General features: G+C 40.2%; 2 protein-coding genes across 2 annotated transcripts in view; both read right to left on the bottom strand.

The window, feature by feature from the left end:
- Window positions 1–2: 2 nt before the first annotated feature.
- On the bottom strand, window positions 3–10,368 carry etnppl (ethanolamine-phosphate phospho-lyase). Its single transcript, XM_088431064.1, has 13 exons — window positions 10,242–10,368; window positions 10,050–10,168; window positions 7,231–7,390; window positions 5,196–5,270; window positions 5,016–5,109; window positions 3,838–3,954; window positions 3,671–3,753; window positions 3,375–3,600; window positions 1,617–1,771; window positions 1,467–1,556; window positions 1,269–1,399; window positions 584–628; window positions 3–501 (listed from the first exon to the last, which is right to left on the bottom strand). Exons 1-13 carry the CDS (start codon window positions 10,364–10,366, stop codon window positions 488–490), a joined length of 1,434 nt encoding a protein of 477 aa, XP_088287190.1. The 5' UTR covers window positions 10,367–10,368; the 3' UTR covers window positions 3–487.
- Window positions 10,369–10,915: 547 nt separating this feature from the next.
- Window positions 10,916–23,199, bottom strand: part of col25a1 (collagen type XXV alpha 1 chain) — a 121,493-nt gene continuing 109,209 nt past the window's right edge. Inside the window, exons 32-38 of the mRNA XM_088424835.1 lie at window positions 21,846–21,899; window positions 21,721–21,774; window positions 21,617–21,643; window positions 20,148–20,201; window positions 17,356–17,433; window positions 15,349–15,387; window positions 10,916–14,381 (exon numbers count right to left, since the gene is read on the bottom strand). Of these exons, the coding sequence (XP_088280961.1) occupies window positions 14,379–14,381; window positions 15,349–15,387; window positions 17,356–17,433; window positions 20,148–20,201; window positions 21,617–21,643; window positions 21,721–21,774; window positions 21,846–21,899 (309 nt within the window). The 3' untranslated portion in view covers window positions 10,916–14,378. The remainder of the gene's footprint in view (window positions 14,382–15,348; window positions 15,388–17,355; window positions 17,434–20,147; window positions 20,202–21,616; window positions 21,644–21,720; window positions 21,775–21,845; window positions 21,900–23,199) is intronic.

The following is a 23,199-nucleotide window of genomic DNA, read 5'->3' as shown; positions in this document are numbered from 1 at the left end:
GATTTGCTTGATGCTGCATTTAATGACCTTAAGCTTTAATTGCTGGTGAGAAAGAAGTATGAAAATCACAATTAAAACCCTTTCAAAACGAACCTACTGCATGAGTCAAACCTTTCAAATTGTTACCAGAAACCACATGAATTAAATTTGTTAAAATTTGTGGATACTACTCTTTTGAGTCAGACTAAAAACAAACAAACAAAAAACTCCTAGAGGAGTAATTTGGTGGCGTTTCTTACTTAAGTGTCTCTTTTCCCCGATTTCCTTAAACGTCCCGTCAAGATCAACTCATTGAGCACCAATAAACTTGGTTGTTTTGCATAATAACTTGCATTTCTTGTTGCGTACTTGACTAAGTCAAGTCAGAAAAATAATGATGGTACCTGAGCAGGCTTTGCCTCTCACTTTATCGTCCTTCATCGTCTTATTTGGCAAGATTTTCTTGCAGAATTTTCTTGACTTTAGTCCAGCTGTTGTGACGATGTGTTCATTCTGCGCCGCCTAAAACAAACAAGAAATATGCATCATGTACAATATGCATTTTTACGTTTGTATACTTTTATTTTGATGACGTCATTCTTACCATTCACTAAGCTGGCAGTGCTCAAACCCGTAGCTGCTTCAATTTCTGTGTTGGGGAGAATGTGACATTTTGTAGATTATAGTGCCATCTAGTGGTGTGTAAAGAGAATTCAATTAAACACGTTCCCCAACATACTCGCAGTAAACAAAATCGGCATTGTTAAGATTCAGTTATGTGTTTTTTTTTTCATAAAAAAAGAATATATATATATATATATATATATATATATATATATATATATATATATATATATATATATATATAAATACATATTACATGTCTGGTCCTATTTAAAATAGGGAGGAAAAATATCAAGAACATTGGCAATAAAATCCACATGTATTAGTTTTGAGTTTTTTTCTTCGTTTTTTGTTTGAAAAAATGAATATTGTAAATCAAATTACAATGTTTTTGACTGGTCTGACATAAATGTAAGAAGAATAGCAAGAAAAATAGTGACGTACACCTGCAATAGAAAAAGTGATGGTCATCATTGAAAATCCGTGTTAAGATGCAATAACCAAACTGTCATGTAGCAAAACATTACTGGACCTACAATTATGTTTAAAAATGGACTTTTTTAATGTTTTAATTTAATTAAAAAATTATAGTAACAAACCCATAGATCGAGCATATTAAAGAGCTACCGATACCAGTCAACGATACTGTTGAGTTAAAGTCACACCTGTGAGTATGGCGTCCATTTTGTCCACCACAAAGTCAGCGTCGTCGGTGCTAAAGCACATGGGCGGCTTGAACTTCAGCACATTGCGATGCGGCCCGTCGGCGCTCAGCAGCACTCGTTCTTCCTTCAACCTGGGTGCGAAAAGGTCAAAGGTCATTCGTGCTGGGCGCATTGGCGGCAAGCGAGGACGTCTCTTACCGATATATGACCTCTTGGGCCTCCGCGGTGGCGGGCGTGAGCTTGGATCTGTTCCTCACGAGTTCCACACCCACAAACAGGCCGCGACCCCTGCGGGAGGTCAAAAGGTCCCTACCCGCCACCGCCGGCACACCTTTTAGGACGCGTTACCTGATGTCGCCGATCAGAGGGTGCTTCTCCTTCAGTTTTTCCAGCAAGGAGGTCAGGTACCCCCCGACCCGCAAGGCGTTAGCCTGCAGGTCCTCTTTGGCGATCACGTCCAAGACGGCCAGGCCGATGGCGCACGACACCGGGTTACCCCCAAACTGCAAATGCGCACGCAAGTTAAAGTTTCGTCTAGCCTACGCCTCCATTTTGACTTGCATGCCAAAATGCAGAAAGTCCTGTTTTTTTTTTGCAAAGTGCCAAAATTGCCCGCAGCGACAAACCTGAATTTGAAGTTGCACTGCTAATATTGTTTCTTCCAAAGCAGCTATCTTTTTCACAAAAATGTTCATCTTCTGCCTTCATTTTAGGGCCTTTGCAAAATACTGAGGAAGCTCTTAAAAGACTTTTTTTTTTTTTTTTCCTTGCCGGATTTTCAAAATAAAATCCAGAGCGATGATTACAGAAGGATGAGGTCGCTAATGTGGAGTAAACATTTTTGACTGGCAAACTCACTAAAATGTATTCATAAGTATGTGTGATCAACTTTAAATATGGTTGACGAAATGTAAAAGGATGTAAGTATTTTCAAACTCTAAAGGTATGCTTTATAGGAACAAATGCTTTATTTTTAGCATTTACGTTTGGGTATACATTATTTTCAAATACGTTTGAATGTTGTAGGAAATACATAGCATTGTTTTGGCTTAATGCTACAACTGTGCTCATAAACACTACTAGCATTATGGCAATAAATGCTATGTTTTAGCATTTAGCTAAAATGTACAGTTGATCATATTTGCATGCACGTTTGTGTGTATTTTCAAATACGTTTGTATGTCCTAGAAAATACGTTCAAATGTACTTGTTAGCTAAATACTAATAAACGTAGCACTGTTTTGCCTTAATGCAACGGGCTTTGCTCATCAACGCCACTAGCATTATGGTAATAAATGCTACGTTGTTAGCATTTAGCCCACATGTACAGTTGGATATACACAGTTTGTGTGTATTTTCAAATACGTTCAAATGTTTCATGAAACACGTTAAAATGTACTTGTTAGCTAAGTGCTAAAAAATACAGCAATGTTTTGCCGTAACGTTACGTGCTACGGTCTTCAACGGCACTCGCATTATGGTAATAAATGCTATGTTTTTAGCATTTAGCGCACATGTACAGTCGCATATATTTGCACGAACCTTTGGGTGTATTTTCAAATATGTTAGCTAAGTGCTAAAAAATACAGCAATGTTTTGCCGTAATGTTACGTGCTATGGTCTTCAACGGCACTCGCATTATGATAATAAATGCTATGTTTTTAGCATTTAGCGCACATGTACAGTCGCACATATTTGCACGAACCTTTGGGTGTATTTTCAAATATGTTTGAAAGTCCTAGAAAATACGTTCAAATGTACTTGTTAGCTCAATGCTAAAAACAGTGTTGGCCTTAATGCTACGGGTATGCTTGTCAACGCCGCAAGCGTTATGGTAACAAATGCTACGTTTATAGCATTTAGCCGAGTAGTACATACTTGCAGTCTGACATACTTGAATGTGCAGCTGAACATCTACGCTCAAATTAATTTTGTGATATTCGGGAGGGCGTGCGCACGCATTAAACCAAGATGGCCGACTTCCTGTTCAATTTCAGCAATGGTCAAGTTCATCTTTTTGGTGGATATTTTTCTTGGGTTGGGGCTTTGTGGTCATTTCTAGGGACAGCAGCATTTTTTTTGGGGGGGGGGGGGAATCCAACTTACCGTGTTGAAGTACTCGATTCCCGATGACATAAAGGCCTCGGCCACCTCCCTGGTGGTGACCACGCACGACATGGGGTGCCCGTTGCCAATGGGCTTGCCCATGGTGACGATGTCGGGCACAAAGTGGTCGCCGTGCAGCTGGAAGGCCCAGAAGTGGCTGCCCACCCGGCCGAAGCCCACCTGCACTTCGTCGGCGATGAAAAGCCCGCCCGCTTCGCGAACGTGCCTGCGGGGGGCGACAAAGAGGCGCTCAGTCCAGCGCAAAGACCGAGGTACCGTCTCGTTCTCCCACGTACTCGGCCACTTGCTGAAAGTAGCCCTCGGGCGGGATGACCTGCCCGCCGCAACTCTGCAGCGACTCGGCAATAAACGCGGCGATCTGCGGGAAAACGGACACGTCGGCGCGTCGTTCGTCTCCTAAAGCGAGTCGGTCCGAAAGAAGGCTTGACGCCCGCCGCAGCACCTTGCCTCCTTGACTTTGCACTCGCCGGATGATATCTCGGACGTCGTCGGCGTACGCTTTGGCCGGGTCCGGGTGCTCTCTTCTGTATTTGCCTCTGTACACGTCCGGGCTCGGGGCCTGACGCGGAAAACAAAAATATTTCCGTCGCACCGATTCATGAACTTACTTTTCGGCAGCATAACATTTCATGTTTATAATTGAAAAAGGGAATGTAGCTAATATTCTATGATTGGTTCATTTTACAAATTTGTGGAAAGGTACGCAAAATATGGTAAGCAACAAAATGAACCCTTTCTCATCTCAGGGGTCAGCCATTTTGCCGCCCAAAAATGACATTACAGTTGCTAATAATTCAGTCAATGACCAATCCTGGCTTAACTTATGAGCATCACATGACCGAATTCATAAAACAGGTAAGTTGTGATTGGTTGTTATCCAAGCCTTGAGCAACTGTGATGTCATTTCCAGCTGACAGCAAGTGTTAAAATGATAAACTGTGATGTCATTTTCAGTCGACAGCAAGTGACAAAATGAGAAACTGTGATGTCATTTTCAGTCGACAGCAAGTGGCAAAATGAGAAACTGTGATGTCATTTTCAGTCGACAGCAAGTGGGAAAATGGCTGCCTCCAAAAATGGTTATAAAGCAGTGGATTTTCTGCTTAACCCATTTCAAACCATCGGTCACAAATGGTCTATTTATGAGCCTCTATAAATGATTTTTCATAAAGTACTGAAACACTAGACTGTCACATGTTTAGAGAATATTGTCACATGACCAGAGCTGTTTACTTTGTGGTTGCGCTTCGAAAGAAAGATGACAGCCTCAAAGCTCCCAAACAAAAGCTTAGTAAAGTATGTCACTAACAGAACAAGATTTTTCGTACACGTGACCTTTAAGATGATATATGCATTTGCATTTACTCAAATTGGTTTAGCGTGTTTTCATAATGAACCTATTACGTATATTATAAACCTTGAAAACCTTGTTCCTTGAAAACACTCATATTCCGTGGAACATCGTTTTTAGACTCGCGGTGCTGGAGGACATTTCTGGGTTGATTCCTCCTTTAACGAATAACTTTCCCCAGCAGGTATTGTGTACAGAACCGGTTAGTTCCAGGTTACTACGCGGGCACGACGGGTCCAGTCGAGTCATGGCGTTTGAACGCTACTCACCACGTGGACAAATGGATTGAGCGGCGCGTCCGCCATATGGTGGAACTTGTAGGGGCTGATTTCAATGAGAGACGTCACGTGGCCGTGATAGGCGCTGCGAGATAACACAAAGGGGCCGTTGCGGGGGCGGGGTCACGGAGTGGGGGGGGGGGGGGGGGGGGGTGTCACGTTTTGACTCACTTGTCCAGGGTGATGATATCTTGGCAGCCCGAGTACTGGCGAGCGAGGCGGAGCGCCAGGTCGTTGGCCTCCGATCTGGAGTAGAAAAGGTCGCCAAGGTCAGTGGGAGTTTGCCGCTCATTTGGCGTCCAGTTAATGAGTCGCCGTCAAACGCGCCCGCGTCTCACTCGTACTGTATTCCTGCTTAGGAGCAAGACACCAAAAGCTCCCAGAGATGACGGCGCGTTATTCAAATGCAAAATGTTTTGTTTGAGGACTCGATTAAACGACACGTTTTCCACGAGCTGTTGGCAAACGCAACGCTTGAGGGTGATGTTTGTGATGGTCGGCGTGGTTACTTATTGACGCGTCTCGCTGCCATGTGACCTTTGAATTACAGTATCTGAGCAAATGTCATAACATGGCGATTTATGACTTTCTTAGGGACATCGATGACATTCTTTATCATGTATCATGTAAATGTGCTGACTCAATAGTGACCTTCCTCCACTTAAAGCAACTTTATGCAATTGTGTGATACAGTATGCCTCCATTTTGTTACGTTTTAATCTAAAGTTTATTAATGCAGCGATCTGATTTTTACTACTGTGAGAGGAATGTTACAGCTTTCTTTTCAAATGAGGAGAAAATTAATTAGAACGTGAAGCAACTTGTAGCTAAATTCTGTTATAGTACATCTTTTTTCCTTTGCAAAACGTGTGTCTTTATTTTGTTGCGTTTTTATCTGATTTTTTTTATTACTGGGACAGGAATGCCATGAATTTTTCAAATTAAGAGGAAATGAATTAGAATCTGAAGAAACCTGTTGTTAAACTGTTAGATTGGCCTCTTTCTCCCTTTTAAAAGGTTTCATGTCTTTATTTTGTGCAGTTTTGATCACATTTTAAATACTCTCACAGGAGTGCTACATGTTTATTTTCAAATTAGGAACAAATTAATTAGAACCTGATTCAACAGCGAAACATTGTATACATATTTTTAAGTCTCAATTCATTTGAATGCAGCAGCAGATAGGCTATATTTTCCTTTCAAATTAAGAGTAAATAAATCGAAGACTAAAGCCACTGACAGGAACAATTTCTTTTCAACATGAGAGCAAATTCATTGGTCCATGAAGCAACTCATTGCTAAATTGTGCTAGTGACTCCTCTGCAAACTTTGCATGCCTTTATTTTGTTAAGTTCAAATCTTATTTAATCCTTGGAATGCCATGACAAGAACACTGTGTTTTTTTCTCAAACTAAGAGAAAATTAATTTGAACATGAAGCCACTCTGCTAATTTGTATTATAATGAAACGTTGAATGCCTTCATTTTAAGTGTTCATGGTTTTTAACACTGTGACAGAATAACTATGTTTCTTTTCGAATTAAGAGCAAATCAATTGGAACTTGAAGGACATTATTGTTCAATTGTGGCTCATTTGTAGAATGTTGTATGCCGTTATTTTGTGAAGCTTTAATCTAATACTTGTTAATGCTGTGACAGGAACATTACAGGCTTCTTTTCAAAGCAAGAGCAAAATTAATTGGAACATGAAGCAAAATGAACGTTAAATTGTGTGTTTGTTTGTTTTTTTGCAACGTAAACTCCACAGTATGCGATCATCTCAGGTTCCTCAAATAAAGCACCGTTATAACTTTGACACCCAGCCTATTCATTTGTGTCCATTGTCGTGGACATCTGTTTTTGGTCTAAATTGTTTGACTCATTCGAGTTAGCCTCCCAAGTCCTGGTGTCTTCAACAGAGGACATCCTTGCTTTTCCAATGACATCTGGTGTGTTCGCTGTCATCCGGAGACAAAGCGGACACAACAGTGGACACAAACGAACAGACCGGGACTCAGGGGGATATAATAATAATCGTGCCATTTGATGTCCCCGAACTTAAAGCTACAGTATGTAATAATCTCAAGTCATATTTCTTTGTGCGGTCCATCGTGTGACAAGCGCCGATTCCGCCTTTGTTTTCCGAGTCGGACGAGTTTTGCGGAATGCGCCGCGGCCGCGAGCCGTCCGCGCCGCGCCCAACTCACCCGGAATTGACAAAGTAGAAGACGGAGAGCCCCGAGGGCAAGGTGGCCTGCAGCCGCTGGGCGTACAGCACCAGGTTGTCGTGCAGGAAGCGCGAGTTGGTGTTCAGCGTTTCCATCTGCCGCGCTCCGGCCGAAACCACGTCCGGATGGCAGTGACCCACTGATTGGTTAAGAGAAAAAAAACAAAAAAAATACGGTGACGCCGAGTGTGTTTCAGGGTCTCCAACTCGTTCAGTGCCAAAGACACATTTTTACGTTTTTTTTTAGAGTCCAATCCCTTAGTTTTTATCACCTAAAGCACAGGTGTCGAACTCCAGTCCTCGAGGGCCGGTATCCTACATGTTTTCAAACCCTTTCTCTCAAAAACACCTGATTCAAATGATTGGGATCATTTCGAAGCTCCTGCAGAGCTTGCTATTGAGCTAATTATTTGAATCAGGTGTGTTGGGGAAAGAAACCCGGAAAACACGCAGGATGCCGGCCCTCGAGGACTGGAGTTCGACACCTATGAGTCCTAAAGTAATTGATTACCTCAGTATTTCATTTAATTGATTGCTTTAGTACATATTTAGTACTTAAGTATCAATTTATTACTTAAGTATCTGGGATTTATTGTCCAGACTCTTAAAAAAAGGTAAAAAAAAATGTCCCCGGCATTGAATGACTTAATTACCCCAAATTATCTATAACCTTAGTTTTTTATGACCTATAAGTAATTGATTACTTCAGTACTTCATTTAATTGATTGCTTTAGTACATTTTTTGTACTTAAGTATCGATTTAATACTTAAGTATCTGGGATTTATTGTGCAGACTCTTAAAAAAAACATTAAAAAAAACGTCGCTGGCATTGAATGAGTTAATCACCTAAAATTATCTATACCCTTAATTTTTCTGCGTAGTTGATTACCTCAGTATTTCAATTAATTGATTGCTTTAGTACATTTTTCGTACTTAAGTATTGATTTAATACTTAAGTATCTGGGATTTATTGTGCAGACTCTGAAAAAAAAACGTAAAAAAACGTCCCTGGCATTGAATGAGTTAATCACCTATAATTATCTATAACCTTAACTTTTCTGAGTAATTGATTACCTCGGTACTTCATGTGATTGATTACTAAGTACAATATTTAAAGTATTTGAGTACACTAGCGCCTATACAGCTTAAAAAATTAATGACCATAGTACTTTACTATCTAAAGTATTTGATTGCATTAGTGCCTATAGTACCTTACTATCCAAAGTAATCGATTAACTCAGTACTTAGTCATCTGAAGTAATTGCTTACATTTGTAATTAATCACCTAAAATAATCTATAACCATAGTTTTTTTAATTAACTAAAGTAATTGAATACCTCAGTACTTCATGTAGTTTATTATTTTAGTACATTATCTAAAGTAAATGATTACATTAGTGCCTATATAGCTTAAAAAATTAATTACCATAGTACTTTATAATCTAAAGTATTTGATTACATTAGTGCCTATCGTACTTTACTATCCAAAGTAATCAATTAATTCAGTACTTAGTCATTTGAAGTAATCGATTACCTTTGTACTTAATCACCTAAAATAACCGATAACCTTAGTTTTTTATAAACTAAAGTTACAGATTACCTCGGTACTTCACGGTAATTGATTACCCTCGTACACTTAGTATACACTTATCCAAAGTATTTGATTACATTAGTGCCTACCTACTTACAGTAATGCATTACTTCAGTACTTCCATATATAAAGTAATTGGTTATTTTTGGACTAAATCACCTGAAGTAATCAGTTACATTATTAAATTAACACCTAAAGTAATCGCTTATTTTAGCGTCTAATCACCGATAGTGACTGACTGCTTTAGTACTTTACTATCTTAAGTAATCAATTATTTTAGTGCTTAACTACCTAAAGTAATCGTTTACCTGAGTGCTTTATCACCTAAAGTAGCGATTTTTTTTTTTTAGTATCATTATCCAAATTAATCAGTTATTTTCGTACCTTATCATCTGAAGTCATCAGTTACATTCCTACTTAATCGTCTAAAGTAATCTATTGACCTTGGTACTTTATTACCTCAAGTAATTGATAACCTCAGTACTTCATATTATTGATCAGTTCTAGATTAGCTAATTTATTACCTTAGTGTCTAAAGTAAAGTAATTGACTGCGCTAGTACTTCATTATGTAAAGTAAGCAATTTTTAGTACTTACTTTTATAAAGTAATTGTTTACTTTCGTGCTTAATCATCTAAATTAAATACTTTTGTACTACAGATTCTATCCGATGTAATTGATTTTTTTTAGTTCTTAATCACCTAAAGCGATTGTTTACCTTCATACAGTATTACCTAGAGTAATCGAGTATTTTAGTACTGAATTACCCGAAATAACTGCTTACCAAAATACTTAACTACCTAAAGTAATTGCTGACCTAAGCACTTAAATAAATAGCTAATCTACTGAACTACTTTACTACCCTAAGTAATCAATTACCTTAGTATTTATTTACCTCAAGTAAATTATTACATTACCTTAGTCACTTGAAAATTATACACGCACCCATGCTTGCGCGCACACATATATTTACATCGTATATATGTATATATGTGTGTAAAAAATGACTGAATATAACCAGAATTCACACATTTTCACAATGCCAACAAAATATACGTATACATCTATATTTCTACCCTTAAAAACGTTATTATTTCAAACCAATGCAAATTCAAGTCTGGTCTGCGCTTCAACGATTTCCACTCCACTTTTGTTGTACTTGCAATTTGCCTTTTAAAGTGCTGAGGACCGATGACGTCATTCGTTACCGTGCGCCACATTATTGATGCAGTCCAGGTAGCGCTGACCCCTCTCGTCAAACATGTACTGACCCCTGGCACGCACCATCTTGATGGGGTCATCGCTGAAGAAGATTTTACATGACGGCCTGCAAAGAACAAACAACTCAGCCAAAGTAGGCAAAATAAATGAAAAAAAAAGTCAATAGGCCTTGCTCGTACCCAATGAGCTTCCGCCTCAGGTCGATCGTCTCTGTTTTGGCCAACTTCTCGGCGCACATCGTGCAAGTGTCCCGCGGGGGGAGGACGACAAGCACTTTTTGGGCCTGGCAGTGCGCGCCGCCCATTTGTAGGGGCAAACCTGCCCGCGCTTCCCTGCTGCCATCTGCTGGCCACTTGTGTGCATCACACAGAACCCTTGCAGTTTGTTCATTCGGGTACGTACTAAAATAATGTAACGTTCCCTCGCTATAACGCGGCTTGCCATTGATTGCATTGCTGCTCAACAGTTTTTTGTGCCGTTTTACCGAAAAAAGGTGATTACATTGACTTCATTTTATTTTGTCAAATTAAAATCATTGGGGATTTCGGATCCAGGTGTAGTTTTTACTTCGATGAAAACATATGTCTCTGTGTAACCACTTGACGAAAAAAAGTATTGCATTGAATTTACTCAAAGTACCTTCTATGAAGGGTTGAACATTGTCAGAGTTTGAAGAAAGAAACGTGGGAAAATGTTAACGCCTGTCCGAGAAAAGTGTGTGTTGAGGGTTTTAAAGGGACATGGCGACCTTCAGAGGAGTGCCACCCCCCATGTAATATAATTCAATGATAACTAGACCAACGATTGTATTTAAAATATACCGTTGGTCGTTAAGAACATATTTATTTGCAAGTTTTTGACATTGCTAATAATGTAATGCATTCATTTTTAATGAAAAAAATCTTACATATTGTCAATTTAAAACATGAACAAATAAAAACATTTGAACACAAACAGTACAATTCAAAAATGTCCCCAACGAACCAAAAACAAACCAAAAAACCCAGCACAACACCCAAAGACAGATAAAATAGATCAAACAAAAATATTTATGATAATTCTAATAAATGAAAACACAAAAAATAAAACTAAAAAAATACAAAAATATTCAGTATGATTAGTGAGAAAAATGCAAATAAAAAAAAACACAAGAAAACATTTCGATTGAACATCGACCTCATGAAAAACATGCAGTATAATAAATGAAAAGAATAATAAACACAATCTGTCAAAAAAAACAACAACCCTGAAAATCAGCAAGAAAAAAATATTCATGGACTTTAGAGACTACTTTAGAGACTTCATGGACTACCATTTAAGTCACCCAGAGGACGTCCTGTCCTGCCCAAAACTGTCCTCTCATTGTGTGCGATGCAATTTACTTTGCTTATTTGCTGGGACAAAATGGACACAACAGTGGACGAATGAATAGGCCGAGACACCGACAAGTGCAATGTGTCCCGGGAAAACAAAAACCAAAAACAAAAACATTCCTTGGTCCAGGTTTGGACTTGCTTCACATTTTAAAAAAAAAAGAGTAATATCCTCCATCCAGAGTCTACTGTTTTGTCCATTTTGTCTCAGCAAAACAGCATAGTGAATTGCATCCCATCCAAACACACAAGTTTAGGATGTCCTCTAATGTGGACACCAGGACCTAATAGTCGATATTATTTGTATTGCGCAGGTTGGCTTAGTAGAAAACGACACATTTGAAAGACTGTTTATTTAACTCCAACAGTACAGTCACATGAGTTTTAACACGTGGATTTTATTTCCATTTTTTGTTTCATAAGAAAAGTCAATCAAATGGGTAAAAAAAAAAAAAAAACAACAACCTAACAAAAATATTACAAATGCAGAACACAAAGTAAAACACAACCAAAAAGAATACAAATATATTTCAACTCACATGTCTGTTTGTCCTCTTTTTTTGTAGAATATCAAACGGCAAAATATCGGATTGGATTACTTTGGCACTTGTGCACGATTTAAAACAAAAATACAGAGAAAAAAAAAGTAGCTGCACATGCTAATGACACAGCACCATGTGAGGACAAACAGCAAATCAAAGAAAAACAATAACATAGTCGAGCGTTTGAAATTGAGACAGAGTCCAGTTTTTCCACCCCCCCTCCAAAAAAAAGTGGTATATTTAAAAGGAGGGGGGGGGGGGGGGTCACAAGAACCACTCAGACGTTCTTGCTTCATTTCACGCACACTCGAGGTGATCATAAAATTGCACTTTTTGTCAAATGAGCACACATCTCAAAAGTACATGAACTCATTCACTATACACAACACGTATACACACAGATTTATATATTTATATATATCGAGAGAGATTTCCAGACCAAACTACATTCAACGCAAACGAGGGAAAGAAAGAAAAGCAAAAGGCGTGGCATCGGCCCGACGACATTCGGCTCACCCGAATCAAAACATTTCGACTCAGAGGTATTCCTATAGCGGATAAAAAGCGGATGTGTCGTCATGGCGACGGGGGAGGAATGCCGCTTGCGTAATCCAAGCGATCCAAGAAAAATAAATTACCTCATCAAATACAAATACATCGAATATGCAAAGAAATCGTATACGATAAAAAAGCATACGACGAAGAAACCGGTGAATAGAAAACAATAAAAAAAAAAGCTCGCATAGAGACTGTGCGACGATGTGGGCGTTCTTGCGGTATAAAACGTTCGAGTGCGCATGCAGTGAATTGACACTTTCGACTTGCATTGCTCGTGTTTTTCTTTGCACTTGGAGCTGAACAATTGTGACCGAGAGAGAAAAAAATAACACATTTCACCAAACGATTTCCTCTCCAATAAACACAATAAATGAAAAGATGCTAGAAAGTCTGTGGTAAAGGAATGAATAAAAGCTTCAGGCACCAAAGGCTATCATACAACAAATATGTAAAAAACAAACAAAAAAAACAATAAATTCGCAGAATAAGAAAATACCGTTGTGTCACTTTGCCAAAGCGCCCCCACACCTGACATCTTGTTGCATCAATTTTGGTTCAGTTTAGTGTGTGTGAATTAATATATAAATATATGTTTTCATTTAACTTGTTTTAAGACCTGTCGATGGAATTCGATAGAATTCGAGGACAATTTTAAAAATGTACTAATTAAACAAATGGATAAAGACATTTTGTTGTAGTTGTAGTTTGAAGTCAAACCAGACTTAAAAAAAATATTTATTCAAATATATCAACTCCCAATATTGGTTTTAAGCCTATTTAACTAATTAAAGTTGGTATGAGCTTTTGTAACAAAAAAAAATAAATAAATCTGTTATGGAGATAAGTTCTGAATTATTTACAAAAAAATGATTTTTGTCCAGACGCAAATGTTGTTTTGCTACTTCTCGACTTGTGAGTCAAGGTTTAACCGCAATTTTTTTCCTGTACGGCGACGCAACAAACCCCAGGTCTCTTACGCTTTGGCAAAATAGAAAAAAATACAATAAAAGCAAAAACCATGATTGCATTCCATCAACACTCAGTAGATCCTCAGCCGCGTCGGCGGAGACCGTCCCCGGCGCAGAGGGGGCGCCCGTCCCGACAAAAACCCTTTGCGGATTGTTATCAGTGCAGCCGAAGGAGGTGCGGGCTCCCCCGGACCCGTCGGGGCGGCGCCCACCAGCGCCTCTTGCAGGCCCGGCGGGCGGGCGGGCGGACGCGTTAAAGCAACAAATACCTTTGACTTTCGGGATTTTTTTCAGGCGACCAGCCATGGGGTGACTCCCTTGGGAAGATTCAGCACAAGTGGAAATTAAAAAAAACAAAAATCAGGACCTCTCTTTCTCTCTCTTTTTGTTGTTAGTTTTTCCTCTGCAGAAGCCAAAACAGTGTGCGCACAAGACATATCAGCATGCTTTTGCGAGGTTTTGTCTTTTTTTTTTTTTGGATGCCGCGTGAGCGGGTGGGAGGTGACAGCACAAAACACATGATTTTGCTGTTAGGGGAGTCAGTTCTGCTTCTAACCTGTGAGTCCAAGTGGGCTGAGTTCAGAGCCCTGCGGCACTCCAGTTCCGGCTCAAACTCCAAACAAAGCAACCGACCAACGCGCGCACACGAATGCGGATGTGAGAGAGCGGGCGTGTTTTTTTTTTCTCCACACACTGATGTGATGTGAGTAGAAGCAGCTTTTGGGGCGTGATGCATCCCAGGGTTTCTTTTGTTGTCGGTGTTGGTTTTGCATCCTCATACACATAGACTTTTTTTTTTCATCCCATTAAAAAAAATATAAATATCAAAAAATGAATAATTATTTACAAACTCCATGCGTTTCAGGTTAGAGTGATCACTGCAAGAAAAAAAAAACAGAGAAAACCATATGAATGGTGCTCGCATTTAGATTTGTTTTTGGTTTTTGGCTCATGCAAACAAAAGCGAGGATGACATGAACAAACTTACAGAGGCCAAACAAAATGATATGTTTACTCTTTGCCAAAACTCGTCAATGTTTGTGCCAGATATGGGCACAAGTCTCCAAGGACAAGTCAGAGTCAAGTTTCAAGTCTTAGACCCCCAAATCCAAGTCAAGTCTCAAGTCACTGACCAGTAGTCCAAGTGAAGTCCAAGACCCTGAAGAAGAATCCTTGTTAAATCCATGTCCTGAATCATGAGTCCAAATCAAGTCCAAGACCATGGCAATATGTCCAAGTTAAATCCAAGACCCTGACCTATGAGTCTAAGTCAAGTCCAAGTCCCTTATGAGTCCAAATCAAGTCCAAGATCACGATGATGAGTCCAAGACCCTGATCATGAGTCCAAATCAAGTCCAAGACCATGACAATAAGTCCAAGTTAAGTCCAAGACCCTGACCTATGAGTCCAAGTCAAGTCTAAGATCCTGAGATGACGTCAAGTCAAGTCCAAGTCTTGCCCACGAGTCCAAGTTGAGTCATAGTCCCTGAGCATGAGTCAAAACCGAGTCTGAGTCCTTTACTATGAATCCAAATCAAATGGGGTTGTATTTTTTTGTCTCATACTTAATGGATTTTCCCTAGAAATGTGAGGATTTTTACAGTATAGTATTTTATAGTTTTGTTTACCACGTCACAACGGAAACATAATCTAATCGACAACGCTTATAGTTATTACTGACGGAACTCAAGTAGATGTTTGTATTAGTACTTTAACCCACCCACCAAAGTCAAGTCTCGAGTCTTCAGCGGACGAGTCAAAGTCAATTTGCAAGTCCCAAAATACAACGAGTTGTCTCAAGTGAGTCTGGGTCGCGAGTCTTCATCTCGGGTTGGGCGCCCTTACCTTCTGCCAGCAGCCAGGCATCGGTAAGCCATCGGGACCCTGCCGCCATCACAAACAAACAATTAGACTGAACCGGCGCTGGAAGTTTGTCCGGCAAACGCACCAATTACAAATGAGCACAAACGGACCGACAAGATGATATTAAAAGTCGGCACACCCCTGTTGAAACGGCGGGAAGAAGACGGTCTGTTGAAAGGTTGCCAATTTTTCCAATTTTATATTCCAGCCACTTTGGTTAAAAACGCAATGAATTGTGGGTCTTGGCTGAGTGCCATTGGATGCGGTCTCAATTGAAGAGCAGTTGAGGGGCACAAGTGTGGGAATTGGGACTGGGCCTTGGCTTCACTTTTTTTTTTTTTTTTCTCACAACCAGACGTTTGAACAGGGGTGGAAAGATTCAATTTAATTCACTTCATTTTGACTATTTTTTTAATTATTCAGTTAGTTTTAATTAATTTCTTAAAACAGGTTTTAAGCTTTTGTTTTTATTTTTTTCTTATTTGAAAATGCATCACTTTAGCCTTGTTAGTTTCAGTATTAGTTGTCTCAATATGTAGATTTCAAATGAGATTAAAAAAAGGTTACTAAGCATTGCATAACAACGAAAACTATTAATTCCAAACAACTTTCTTTCTTCTGCAGGAACATAAAGTAATACCAAAATAAAAACATTCCAAATTTTACCCTGAAAGCTCATGTATGATCTTAATTGACAAAGATGAAAACAATTACAGTTAGGATTTGTTAGTCTTATTAAAGCAGTGCTTCTCAATTAGATTTCGCCAAGCCCCCCCACTGATGCGCTGATAATAAATAAGATTATTATCTACAAAAATTGTACAAGTATACCTAAACTGGTATCCTCTTTAACATTAACAAAAGACAAAAACGGTTTGGATCAACTTTCGACAACTATTCATTCTTTTTACAGCAGTTTATATGGGTTACGGATTTGTCTAAAACTGAAAAAAATAACCAAGTCCTTCAAAGTGCCTGAAACAAACAAAAAAAACGATGAAAATTTTTCTTTTTACTACACTTGGCCTTTTCCCCTGTGATCACCTACCCCTCAACCCTAACCCTTACCCCACTATTTTGAGAAGCACTGAATTAAACCAAGATGTGTCTTTGGTTATTTATTTGCATTAGCTTCCAAAACACATTTTTAAATATTAGTTGTACGTTATCTTGTGAGTTTTTGCCGACTATAATAACCTCGCTACGTTATTCGTGCAAATACACATAAATGAACCGAATATCATGCAAGCTGATGCAGTGATTCAAGTCTGTCCTTTTGTTTTGGTGGAGACGCTCATTGTGCGCAAGTGAATACGAGCGCTCCTGACTTACGGTATTTTTGTCAAATTTGACCAGAAACATCACGGAACATTGGACTGTACCCCCTCTCGTCTCGGTCTGGCCCAATTGGTACAAGAACAGGGAGGAACGAGTTAATGGCGTAGAGAAGTCCGTTAGCGTGGTGTTAAAAGGGGAACTTGGAGGGATCAGATAGAGCACAGGTGTGGAACTCCAGTCCTGGAGGGCCGGTATCCTCCATGTTTTCAAACCTATTCCCTCAAAAACACCTGATTCAAATGATTGGGATCACTTCGAAGCTCCCGCAGAGCTTGCTAATGAGCTAATTATTTGAATCTGGTGTGTTGGGGAAAGAAAACCGGAAAACATGCAGGATGCCGGCCCTCCAGGACTGGAGTTCCACACCTATGAGATAGAGGACAATAGGATTGGGATTTTTAATCGGGCGTGAAAGGGGTGCGTTAATCAAGGGATCTGATGCTAGCTTGTATTTTTTTTTGGGGGGGGGGGGGGGGTCACGTTGGACTTGTGCTGTTTGGAAAAAGGCTGCGTGCAGTCAAGAGGTTAGCGCGATGCAGTGTGTGTTGTGCACATATGCGAGAAAACCAATTGCGTGTGCGCTTGATGGCTGAAGGTGAGCGGAAGGCATGCAGAAGGGTGAGTGGTGGAGGAAAGAGAGGAATACTGTACCAATTGGCACGGGGCATCCAGCCCGTCCAGACCTGGCTGCCCTGGTTCCCCCTTTTCACCCTTAAATCCCCGGAAACCCTGTTTGCAAAGATGACCTCGCAGTGTTACTGGGACACAAGTGGACCGGGCCGTCTTTACGCCGGACAAGGCCGGGTCGCCCCGTGACCTTGCCCAAGCCGCGATTCAGCCTTCGTTTGGGTTTGGGGGATTTTTTGGTGCATATGCCAATGCGCTGTCAACATTCGCACTGGAAACTATTCTTAAATATGTTGCAAATACATTTGAAAATACTTGTAGGCTGAATGCTAAAAAACATAGCATTTTTTCCCATGATGCAGAGTGTTTACCCCGCAACATTACAGGGGTAAAAATGTCAAATGGACGTAAAAAAACTCCCTGCTTGGTTACCTAATTTTGTGACATTATAGTATAATGTAGGCCAATTTCAAATACATTTGAAAATACTTGTAGGCTGAATGCTAAAAAACATAGCATTTTTTCCCATAATGCCGAGTGTTTACCCCGTGACATCACGGGGATAAAAATGTCAAATGGACGTAGAAAAAAACCCTGCTTGGTTAGCTGATTTTGTGACATTTTTGTCTAATGTATGCCTTACTTATGTATTACTTACTTTTCAAAGGTTTCGGTATAATGTAGATCAAATACCGAAATATTCTTTTTTTTTTTAATTTGCACATGCACCAGTGAATATCCTATGTCATTATGAGAAAAAGTGCAATCTGTTTAATGTTTATCCAACATGTATGCTCACTTGCAAAAAAAGCATCATTTTTACGCACACGCAAAAATTGCACAAGCGCGTCTTATACGAGGGAAGTTTTTCTAATACAAAAATCATAAAAGCCAGCATTAAACAACGTTTCCTTAAATTTCAAACATATTGGTATAACGTCGGCCTCATGGCAAAAGAGCAGTTTTTTATTTGGTTATTACCCCGTGGCATTATGGGGGGAAAAATGCTACGTGTTTTACATTTAGCCTGCTAGCATGTTCAAAGGTATTTGCAAGTAGGCTCGAATAAGTTTACCGGTAAAAAAAAAAACAACATGTATTTTTGAGGGAAGGCTGACGACTGGGCGTCGGCGTGGCCACAAGGCGGCCCCCCACATTCGAGGAGACCTCCCTACGCGGCTACAAAGAGACTTCCGGCTAGCTGACAGTGGTGACATACCAATGGGCAGGGTGCATCTAATCCAGGGGCACCCTGTTCTCCTTTCTCGCCCTTAGGCCCTTTTTTGCCCTTCTTTCCCTTCTCCCCCTGTGAATACAACCATTGGGTCACGTTAAAAATCACTTCGGCGGAGCGGCTGAGGGATTAGGAAGTGGGGAGTGATTAAAAGGGGAGCCCGCCACGGGGGAGAGGTTAGATTGATCTCTCGGGGAAAAAGGAAAGGGGAAATATTACGGTCGGAAGGGAGTGAAGCTCGCCACTTTTGAAGGCTGCAAGGGCACAAAGGATGAGAAAGAGTAGCAGGGAAAACAAGCGGCGACCGGGGAATTGTTCTTGACAAGTACTCCGATCATGCGTTTACTCTGCGGATGTCACATCTCAAATTGGCAAAACGATACTTTTTTTTGGGGTCGGTAAGTTCAAACCACATTCCTAGCTAGTGTTAGAGCAGTGGTGTCCAAACTGTGGTCCGGGAGCCATTTGTGACCCGTTATTTGTTTTAAAGCGGCCCCTCGGCATATATTTACTTCTTGGATTGGAGCTTTTTGTCCACTACAAGTCCCACGATGCATAGTAAGAACATTGCATTTATGGGAGTCAGGCTAAGCCACTCAATGAAGTCATTAAAAGGCTTGCAAATGTCAGAAGGTGTCCGCTAGCGCCCCCCCGGTGATTTTGGGGTCTCAAAATTTCTATTGCACCCTGTTCGCAAGTTGCTTTTGAAAGGATTAATAAAAAAATGGGGGAAATGCGTGATAAAAGCGGGTTTTCAAAGATGTACTGTTGCCAACATTTAATGGCAGTAACTGAGCCTGACATGGGCTAAATTTGACACCTATAGGGTGTACCTCTCAACCTCCCATTTGTAAGCCTTTGGTAGGACGGCATTTTAAAAGTTGACATGTTTTGACAGTCTATACAATATTTTAGTCTTCTATGTGTTTTTTCTCTGCTTTTCCTATATCACACATCAAAAATATCCAAAGTTGGGTCTTAATCTGACATCCCACCTTCCTCGAATGCGACATAAGATACATCTCAAGAGGCGGCCATTTGCTGGCAACTGAAGATGACATCATAGTTGCGCGTGGTTCGGGTGACAAGCAATCACAGCTCAGCCAAGGTCACATGGCCAAACTCAGAAAACAGCTGAGCCGTGATTGGTTGCTGAGCCCTGTATCGGAATGTAGTGTTTGTGGAGGGGATTGTTTGTTTCATGGTATATTTTCGGGTGGATTTAACGGTTTTGCAAGGGGAGAATAACAATCATGCATAATTGACTCATTGGTCATTTGTTTACGCGGCCCTTGAAGGAAACGGTTTGGGCACCACTGCGTTCGAGCAAGCAAGCCATTCATTAGTCGTTTGTCCGTGAGCGGAGCGGGTGAGATGCAAAGATGGACGTCAAGAGCCTGTTGTCAATGGACCTCGGTGAGAATGACGATGGGAGCCGACTTATGATTGGTAGACGCGGTTTGACACGATGACGTGGCGATTAGCTAGCCGTGACGCTAACAAAAAGCAAACAGCGCTCCTGTCCATTGACACCAGTCGTCTCGTGTTAGATTGGCCGCGGGACATCTACTTCTACATCTACCTTCTCGCCTCTTTCCCCCAGGTCGCCTTTCTCTCCTCTCAAACCCGGCAACCCCTGGAAGAGGGCAACTTTATTAATGGCAACAAGACAGACAGACAGGTTGCGGCCATGTTTAAGTCACCCGAATAAAATTAAAACAGATTTTACTTGATATGTTTTTGTTTTCCAAATAATTACAGAAAAACGTCCTGATGTTGTCAAAATTCAAGATGAAGATTTAAAGTCATAGTTTACTTATTTAACAACAAATAAACAAACAATAAAACGTTTTTTTTGATGAATATTATTTTTGCAATAATACTTTTGTAAACACAATTTCACACTTGATATCACATGCGCTCAAGGCTCAGGTAACAACCAATCACAGTTTAGCGTGGGACTGTCACATGACCTAAAGACAAGCCATGATTGGTTGTTAACTTTGTTTTGGTTGTTAGCCTTGAACACAGGTGACAGCAATTTCAATCAAGTGGAGAAATTGCCTTTTAAAGCTATTAATTGTAGGTGAAAAATAAGTCGTTAAATTTCGAATACTAATTTTTTATTGTGGAAATGGCTAAAGTGGACAATCCCTTTAAAACTGTACTAATCTACAATTCAGAAAAAAAATCAATAATAAACATTTGACAGGGAATGTACGTGAAAAAATTAAAACACGGCCAAAAGTCCATTGAACTAAAACAAATTATTTATATATTGATGGATAACAAAACGATTATTTTGGTTGTTACTGAAATTGTGACAAGCTAATTATTACTTAATTTTTATTTTAATATTTAGGCTTCAATAGTTTTTAATTGTCATATGCATTCTTCAGTTCACTTCCCCGGGCAGACTACATTCCAAAATGGAGCAAATAATAAAGTAGGCAATGAATAAAACAGTAATAGAGCAATAAGGGCGCTTAATCGGTGACCCAAATGTACTTGATCAACTTCATTAGTTAAACAGTTGATGAACTCATTAGCAAAATTCTTTCAAAAATATGCAGAAAATGATACAGCATAATTTGACAATTTTAAAGCTTAACAAATTTTCCTCCTCGAAATCCTACCCCTTGTTGTTGTTGTTTTTTTTAAGGTCCAAGTTAACCAGAGGTAACAAAAAACATTTTGAATAACCGAACTGAAGGTTTGATCCGGATGAAAAGAAGGACTCAATCCGATTTCAAAAGAATTGCTTTCCTTTTTGAAAAAAGCTATTTTTAGGATATAGTCCAATCCAAAATCAAGAATCCAGTCCTGACCTTTTGAACAACGGTCCCTACTTGCGATCCGAAATCCAGGCAAATCTTTAAATTTTGTGGAACCCCGTTTGAAGTAGTGGCACTTGCTGATTCGGATGGAATGGAAAAATGAAAATAAATCCAAAATAATTGTCAATGGATGTGGATGAGACGTGTGGAATGAGGACGCGTCGGATACTTGCGAACCGTTTGACGCAGTTGACTGTTTTTCTCCGTTACTTACATCCAAGCCGGGTGTTCCCGCCGCCCCCTGCGAAGAAGGAAGGACACGGATCAGTACCGAGCGAGGGAATCCCAATCTCCATTTCGGGTCCGTCCCCAACTCACGGGCAAGCCGTAGGGGCCCCTGGGTCCCGGGTCCCCCGTCGCCCCTCTCTCGCCCTGATCCGCCAACAACAACAAAATCAGGCCGGGCCGGAAAAGTGAGGCGAGCGCGGCCGAGGCCTTCTTACTCTGTCCCCCTTTGGGCCGGCCGGACCAGCTGGACCCGAAGGCCCGTCGGTACCCTGCGAGGAGAAGTCCGGGTGACTCAGAATCGGTGGCGCTTAAACGCGTTTGGACCCGAGCGCATTTCTGCGGTTGACGAATGAGTGCGTGCTCATGCTGAAAATGCTCCGCCACATTAGTTTGATGGGACAGTGGCACCTTGACATAAGAGTTTCATCTGTGCTGTGTCCGAGCTTGTAACTTAATTTATTTAAACACACTGAGAGAATCTCTGATTTAGACTGAGATTTTCAGCAGTAATACGTTGTTTTTCCAATCAGTTGGGCCAGTTATGACTCAGCAAATGCTTTTAAAGGTGTAATAAATACATTTATTGATATTTTTTTCCTTCAACCACTCGTATTGTTCAGTGGCATCAGTGCTATCCATACAATTGTAGGTGAAATTTATTAACATCCACTTCAAAATGAAAAATGGTATGGTCTGTCTTTGGAAGCTTTAAGATATAGCCATTAAGTGGTCTCTACCGCCACCTACTGTCTTGAAGTGAAACACCGGTCAACAAAGAATTTTCTCTTTGCTGACATAGTCTGACCGCCGCTCAACGGAATGTTGCAAAAATCGGCGGAAAATCCATGTAATAAATCCTATTAAAATGCATCTCAATAACTATAAGGCACACTTTCAATGAATGGCCTATTTTAAAATATTTTTCAAAGATCAGAAGCACCGCATTATAAGGCGCACGGGATAGAAGCATCCACTAGATGGAGCTACGCCAAAGGGAATGTCAACAATCGGATAAATCAGTCAAAGACATTATGATTAAGAAAATCAGAAATGAAGAATCGAGAGGATTTGTGGGTACTATCTGAAGAATGGGGTAAAAAATACTTCTTGATTCCATTAAGAGACTGTTTAAACCAATGCCATATATCATTGTGATTCAATGAAATACTAAACTTAAATCTTTTTCAATCAAATTGCAACCAAAAACTTTAAAACGTGCTGTTTTGTTGGTTAAAATTTTAATGGTAAAAAGCGCATTTACAGCTAAAATACAGGGGTAAAAACGGAAAAAATTGACATGCTGATTATTTGATTTTTTTCATCCCCCAAAAACGAAAACTCGAGGTTTACGCGCTGCACAAGGCGGATTATAAAGCGGGCGGTCAGGTTCTGAGAAAATCAAAGGCTTTTCGGTGTGCCTTATAGTGCGGGGAATACGGTAAAGCGCGCGACAGCCGCTAACTCCCAAAACGCACTTGCACGTCAAGGAACCACTGAACTAGCTAAGGTGTTTTGCAAAACACAGAAGTGAGTCAAGCGGATCGGGGTTCCGGATGAGAGGCGGGGACA

The sequence above is a fragment of the Hippichthys cyanospilos genome, chromosome 1, assembly GCF_059441005.1.
Source record: "Hippichthys cyanospilos isolate Australia breed blue-spotted pipefish chromosome 1, RoL_Hcya_1.0, whole genome shotgun sequence".
NCBI classification, from domain to species: Eukaryota; Metazoa; Chordata; class Actinopteri; order Syngnathiformes; family Syngnathidae; genus Hippichthys; species Hippichthys cyanospilos.
The sequence above is the reverse complement of the archived record's forward strand: the minus strand, read 5'-3'. Positions and strand labels throughout refer to the sequence as shown.